Source organism: Tupaia chinensis, unplaced genomic scaffold (assembly GCF_000334495.1).
Source record: "Tupaia chinensis unplaced genomic scaffold, TupChi_1.0 Scaffold000259_1, whole genome shotgun sequence".
Classification (NCBI taxonomy): Eukaryota; Metazoa; Chordata; class Mammalia; order Scandentia; family Tupaiidae; genus Tupaia; species Tupaia belangeri.
In genome coordinates this window covers 1,152,130-1,159,880 of record NW_006159739.1, presented here as the reverse complement: position 1 = coordinate 1,159,880, position 7,751 = coordinate 1,152,130, and the positions used below count along the sequence as shown (strand labels likewise).

General features: G+C 40.7%; 1 protein-coding gene across 1 annotated transcript in view; it reads left to right on the top strand.

The window, feature by feature from the left end:
- The window catches only part of SCP2 (sterol carrier protein 2), a 106,733-nt gene that overhangs the window by 16,754 nt on the left and 82,228 nt on the right, over positions 1 to 7,751 (top strand). Inside the window, exon 5 of the mRNA XM_006149379.2 lies at positions 3,994 to 4,058. Coding sequence (XP_006149441.1) covers positions 3,994 to 4,058 — 65 coding nt within the window. The remainder of the gene's footprint in view (positions 1 to 3,993; positions 4,059 to 7,751) is intronic.

Here is a 7,751-nt window from a genome sequence, read left to right as displayed (position 1 = left end):
GGGGTTTTTGCCATAGGGCGTGTGCCCTTGCCAGAAAGACAGAGAGAGACGGAGAGACGGAAAGTGAGAGATCACCCCCCCCCCCACGGGGAATGACCATGCTGCAATCCCTTCTCCTCCATTTTTCTCTTGGGATCTTGAGCATACATGCACATGTGCCTGATGTGATTTTGAAGCTACCATATCTGAGACTTGAACAGTCAGCCATGTGGGAGTCCAGCAACATAACCATTACACTATCTTCTGGTCCCCCTACAGCATTATTTTTAGAATTATTTAACTTTATTTATTTATTTATTTTTAATTTGACCGGAGAAGGAAAGGGTGAGAGAGAGAGAAAGAAAGTAAGAAAGCAAGCTGCCAGGTCTGGGACTTGAACCACAACTGGCCGTGTTGGATCCTGCGCCCTTAACCACCATGCTACCTGTTGGCCCCATCACCTACAGCATTTTTAATGATTACATAATATTCTAGTCTTAGGGCTTCACCAGTTTATTGAATAGTAATAGTAGTAGTAATATCCTGTCCTTGCATTTTAAGTTATTTCTAACTTCTAGTTATAAAAATGATACAGTATTATAAAAAAAATACTAGAGTAATTATTAATTTAGATAAATTTGTACCTATTAATGACTTCCTTCCTTGAAATATGAATTTATCATGAGAATTCTAGCAGGGAAACTTACTGAGTTGAAGGGATGAAGAATGTATATACTGAGAAGGAGACCCTGAACCTTGCTAATTTTGCCAAAGACTCGTAGAGAGTCTAAGCCTTCAAATTTTCCCACTATGCTGTGCAGTGTGTCTGCATTGGTGGTCATGTCACTTGGGAGAGGAAATCACATGTGTACTCAACTCAGACCACGTTGTTCAGGAATGCCCCGGCACACAGGACCTCTGAAATATTTTGAAGTTGTGAAGTCTTTATATGGAAGTAACCCAAGACAAATTCAGTTGGTGTAGTTTGCAGATTTCTATCTGATAGTCAAGAGTTAATGAAATAGCGATTCCTTTTTTTTTAAATAATTATTTTATTTTTTTTATTTATTCATTCATTTATTTCTTAATTTGACCAGAGAGAGACAGAGGGTGAGAATGAGAGAGAAAGGAAGTGAGAAAGCAAGCCACCAGATTCAGGACTCGAACCCTGGTCGACCATGTGGGAGTGTCCAGCGCCTTAACCACTACGCTACCTGCTGGTCCCCGAAATAGCGCCTTCTCGATTACATAACCCTGGCTAGATTGACTCATGGTTATCACCCGATCACTTTTCTGTTTTCTTATATCTTTATTACATAAAGAAAGTGCACATGTATTCCTTGTTTTGAGACTTTTATTATGTTTGCAAAGTAAATGATGCTTAATGCGAAAACTGTTTCTGAGTATGTTTCAGTAGTATGTTTACTATCCCAACCATGTCATATGCTAGGCAAAAGCAAAATACTGAAAAACTGTAATATAATATTCCATCGCAGTGCATTTCTGTAATTAATTCCCATGTTACAGATATTAATTTTTTCTTTCTTCCTTCTTTTTTTTTTTGATACAGGTGACTCTACCTGTGGGCAGAGAGCTATCTATCACAGTTTGGGACTGACCGGAATTCCTATAATCAATGTCAACAATAACTGTTCTACTGGGTCTACTGCTTTGTTTGTAGCCCGGCAGCTGATTCAGGGTGGTAAGCAGCTTATTTATCTTAAATAAATGAGAGGTTATTGCCCCTGGTTAATCATTTCTCCACATGACCACCAGAGGAAGTGCTTAGTAATGTATATATATTTATTAATTTTAATAATTATTTTATTTAACTTTAATTTTGACCAGAGAGAGACAGAGCAAGAGAGTGAGAGCGAGAGAGAGAAAGTGAGAAAGCAAGCCGCCAAGTCTGAGACTCAAACCATGCACAGTTGGCCCTGGGGGCACTTCATCGTCCTTAACCATCATGCCACCTGCTGACTTCCTATTTATTTATTTTTAACTTGTCAAAGGTTGTGTGTCCATTTACTGGGGAAAGAGAGAGAGATGGAAAGTGAGAAAGCATCCCCTAACAAGGCATGCCACAATCCTCTCTCCATTTCTCTATTCTTTTGGGATTTGGGGCACACATGCACACATGCACACACACCTGGCAGGTCTTTCTAGATACGCTGGGACCAGGATTCAAACTACATGATCGTCCATGTGGGATCTGGTTGCCTTAACCACCAGGTCATGGAGCCAGCCTGATAATATATTTCTTTTTTTTAGAAAAGGCTATATTGAAATATAATCAGGCCAGCAGGTGGCATGATGGTTAAGGTGCTAGACTGCTAGACTTTTTTTTTTGGAGAGGTTTTTGCTCTAGGGCGCGTGTGCTCGCCAGACAGCCAGAGAGAGACATAGAGACAGAAAGTGAGAAATCACCCCCCTGGGGGGATGGTCACGCTGCAATCCCTTCTTCTCCATTCTCCTCTCGGGATCTTGGGCATGCACGCACATGCGCCCGGGGTGTTTTTTAAGCCACCGGGTCGGGGACGCGAACTGTGGTCGCCTATGTGGGAGTCCAGCGACATAGCCATTACGTTAACTGCTGGTTCCCAAGGTGCTAGACTTCTATATGACTGACTATGGTTCAAGTCCTGGACTTAGCAGTTTGAAAATTATGCTGGGCACATATGCGTGCATGCCTCAAATCCTGGGAGAATAGAGGAGAAAGGATTACAGTGTGGCCATCACCCTTAGGGGGTGGGTCCTCATTTTTTGGGTACACATGCATATGTATCTGATGTGATCTTTCTTTTCTTTTCTTTTCTTTTCTTTTTTTTTTTTTTTTTTTTTTTTTTTTTTAAGATTATTGTCATAGGGTATGTTGTTCACCAGAGAGAGCAAGGGAGACAGTAAGAGGGGAAGTGAAAAATCATCCTTAGGGATGCTGCAGTCCCTTTTCCTCCATTTTTCTTCTGGGAATTTGGGCACTCACACACATGCTGATCTTTCTTTTCTTTTCTTTTCTTTTCTTTTTTTTTTTTTTTTTTTTTTTTTTTTTTAAGATTATTGTCATAGGGTATGTTGTTCACCAGAGAGAGCAAGGGAGACAGTAAGAGGGGAAGTGAAAAATCATCCTTAGGGATGCTGCAGTCCCTTTTCCTCCATTTTTCTTCTGGGAATTTGGGCACTCACACACATGCATCCGGCATGTTTTTCCTCCATTTTCCTTCTGGGAATTTGGGCACTCACACACATGCATCCGGCATGCTTTTCAAAGCACCAGGTCTAGGACTCAAACCACAGTTAGCCAGCACCTTAACCACCATACTACCTGTTGGCCCCTTGATTTTTCCTGTTATCTAGGAACATATAATTTTCTTTGTAATTGTATACTTATTAAAAAATTGTAGGATTATAGCATATCTTTGCATTTTATGTACATTGACATACTTTTTTTGTTTTAAGGTCTTTGGCATAGGGTGCATGTGCTCGTCAGAGAGAGACAGAAAGAGGGAAAGTGAGAAATCACCCCCTGGGGGGATGGCCATGCTGTAGTTCCTTTGCCTCTATTATCTTTTTGGGATTGTGGGTATGCATGCACATGTGCCTAGCATGATTTTCATGCCACTATGTCCTGGATTCAAACCATAGTTGGCCATGTGGGAGCCCAGCACCTTAACCACCATTCCACTTGCTGGCCCTTGATTTTTCTTCTTATCTAGAAATATATACTAGCTTTATTTGTAATTTTAGACTTACCAAAAATTTTATAGGAAGGATTATAGTATGCTTTTGCATTTTATTATATGTAAATTTAAATACTTATTGATTTATTTTCTATTTATTTGTTGTGATTTTCAAGCCACTAGGTCTTGAACCATGGTTGGTCATGTGGGACTCCAGTGCATTAACCACCATGCCACCTGCTGGTTCCCCAATGTACTTATTTACATGGAAGTATTTAATGATATTTTGTTGGATGTTTGGAAATTTGAATTTTTAAATTATTCCTTTTTTTTTAAGGTATGGCAGATTGTGTGTTGGCTCTTGGATTTGAAAAGATGGAGAAGGGCTCCCTTGGGACAAAGGTGAGTCTCATTTACTGGAGTTACTGTAGCACTATGAGAATACTTTGCCAATCTGACTATCATAAATAGAATCTGTTAATAAGCTACATAAAACATAATTGGACATAGTTTTTAAAAAAATAATTATTAATTTAATTTAATTAATTTTTATCATTATTTTAATTTATTTTTTTAATTTGACCAGAGAGAGAGAGGGAAAGTGAGAAAACAAATCGTCTGGTCTATGACTCGAATCACAGTTGGCCACATGGGAGTCCAGTGCCTTAACCACCATGCCACTGGCTGGCCCTTATACATATTTTCTTTTGTTTTTGATTTTTTTTTTTTTTAGAGATTTTTACTATAGGAATTCCAGTGCCTCAACTGCCACACCACCTGCTGGTCCCTTAACGAATTATTTTATTTAACTTTATTTATTTTCATTTGGTCAGAGAGGGACAGAGTGAGAGGGAGGAAACGTGAGAAAGCAAGCCACCAGCTCTGGGACTTGAACTGTGGTCGGCCATGTGGGAGTTCAGCGCCCTTAACTACCACACCACCTGCTTGTCCCCATTTGAGTAATTTTTTAAGGTCAATGTTAAAAGTAAACCAAGCATTGGGGCCAGCAAGTGGCGAGGTGGGTAAGGAGCTGGATGCTCCCACATGGCTGACCATGGTTTGAGTCACGGAACATGTGGCCTGCTTTCTCACTTTACCTCTCTCTCTCTCTGTTCACTTTACCTCTCTCTCTCTCTGTCTCTCTCTGGTCAAATTAAAATAAAGGAATGAATGAATAAATAAAATTAAAATAAATAATTATTAAAAAAAAGATAACCAAACATTAAAGGAACAAGGTATTATAACTGAGAACCAAAAGAAAGAAGGGTAGTAGAAAGGGGTCTCTGAAGACCGCTGAAACTGGATTTGTTAGACACCAATGAACCATAATTGGTATCTTTAAAGACGTAAAAGACAGGTTGGAAATCTCTTAGGGTATTGGAAACTGCAAAGAGGGATATTATAGTTTCAGCTGTGGGGATAAGCACCAGCTACAACACTGCTCCTTGGTTACTGAAGCCACATGGAAGACCTGGGTTTGGCATCCTGCCCAACATGAACAGGCTGGACATGGTGGTGTGCTCCTGTGGTCCTAGCTACTTGGCCAGTGGGGGCAGGAGGATCATGCCATGACGATGACCATGTCATTATGATCATCATGGTGAAACGCTGTCAAAAGACAAAACAAAAAATCAGGCTGAGCCGTTGCAGTACAGCAGTAACGCAGTTCCCTGCAGGACTGAAGCTGGATGGCTCTCAGCGGGTTCAAGACCCCAGGTTGACCTGACAACACATTGGTATGCATGTGGGTGCCCAGGATCCTGAGGAGCTGGAGGGCTGGGGAAAGGAGAGTGTGGCCTGATGAGACGCCCACGGAGAGGACTTCTCTCTCTGTCTCTGTCACAATCTTGCATTTGCACGCACACACTCTCTGTCATTGAAAAAAATTCCCCACAAAACCAAAAATAAGAAGCTGCAGGTGATGTGGTGGTTAAGGTGCTGGATCCCACATTGCTGACACTGTGGTTTGAGTCTTGGACCCAGCAGATTAAAAAACAGGTGCCTGCCTGCCCATAATCCTGAGAGGAGAATGGAGAAGGAGGGATTGAGGCGTGGCCATCCCCCAGGAGGGTGATTTCTCACTTTCTCTATTTCTCTGTCTCTCTCTGGCAAGCACACACACCCTATAGTAAACTTTAAAAAAATAAAAATAAAAAAGAAAGAATATTCTGAGAAAAATGAAAAAAAAAAGCTGAATTAAACTTTACTGGGCTGGCAGGTGGTGTGGTGCTTAAAGGCTCTGGACTCCCACATGGCCAACTGTGGATCAAGTCCCATACCTGGTGGTTTTCTTTCTCACTTTCTCTCTCTCTCTCTGCCTTTCTCTGGTTAAATTAAAATAAATGAATGAATAAATAAAATTTTACAAAAGACAATTAATGAAACTGGACTAAATTAGATGTAATTATTTCGGATACACCACAGAGAGAAAAAAAAGATGAAACTTGACAAGAAGTTAAAGTGTATGGAGGATAGTATGATAAGCTATAATATGTGTTTAACCAGAATTAATGGACAAGTGGTGAGAAAAAAAATAGTGGGTAGGCATTATTTGAAGAAGTAAGGCTGCTAATTTTTTTAAAAGAATCGTTTATTTAATTTTTTTATTATTTTTTAATTTGACCAGAGAGAGACAGAGAGAGAGAACGTGAGAAAGCAAGCTGCCGGGGGACCATCCGATGGCGTAATGGTTATGTCACTGGACTCCCATGTAGTTGACAGTGGTTCGAGTCCTGGACCCAGCGGCTTAAACCCACGTGCGTGTGCATGTATGTTCAAGATCCCTAGAGGAGAATGGAGAAGGGATTGTGGCGTGGCCATCCCTCCTGAGGGGTGATTTCCCGCTTTCTATCTCTCTGTCTCTCTCTGTCTTTCTGGTGAGCACACATGCCCTATAGCAAAAACCTCTCCAAAAAACACACACACACACACAAAAAAAAAAAAAAAAAAAAAAAGGAAAGAAAGAAAGCAAGCTGCCAGATCTGGGACTGGAATCGTGGCCGGCCACATGGGAATCCAGTTCCTTAACCCCCATGCCACCTGCCAGCCCCAAGTCTGTTAATTTTCCTAAACTAATAAAGGGCACTAATCCACAGATTGAAGAATTCAGTAAATCTAAAGTAGGATAAATAAAATCTATACATTGACATATCACAGAGATACTGCAAAACAAAACAAAACAAAAACAGAATAGTAGGGTGAAAGGTATGTTCTTAGTATAAGGAATATTATTAGAGAAGGTCATAGGTTCTTATTTTGTTCTGTTTTTAAGTGTACTTGCTTGTTCCATGTAAAGGCGAGAGAAAGAGAGACAGATAGCACCACCAACAGGGTCCTCAGGCCGCAACCCATGCCAGCCTCAGCCAGCCTGGATCATGGGCCCTGGACAGCCACAAGGAGGCCCTGGAATGCCAACCCAGAACCTTTCCATGTGGCTCCAGTTGTGTAACCTCTGTACCATCAACTGGTGCAGGTATTTGTTTTGTATAATTTGTGGTCACTGGGGCTAGCATTGTTGTGGTGGTGAAGATGCTGGACTCCCATTTGGTCGACTATGGTTTGAGTCTCAGACCTGACAGTTGGCCCTCTCACTTTCTCTTTCTTTCTCTGTTCAAATTAAAAAAGTAATAATAACAAATGAAATAAAATAAATTGTTAGAAAAATAATAATTTATGGGCTTGAATTTTTGGTTCATATTAGCTTTAGAATGATTTTGCATTATGTTTGTAAACAGCAAACCTATAGGTTTTTGCTATAGGGTGTGAGCACCCACCAGAGAGAGACAGAAAGAGGGAAAGTGAGAAATCACCCCCCAGGGGGGATGGCCATGCCACAATCCCTTCTCCTCCATTCTCCTCTTGGGATTTTGGGCACAAACACACACATGTCTGGTGTGATTTTCAAGATGCCAAGTCCAGGATTTGAACAGTGAACCATGTAGGATCCAGAGCCTTAACCTCCACACCACCTGCTGGCCCCTATTTTCTTATTTTTAAAAGTAATGTTCATTTGGTAGTGGTGCCCTGTGCTTTAGTTTTGTTTCTCTATGGTCAAGTAGTTAATTTCCTTTTTTAAAAAATTTCTCAGAGAGCACA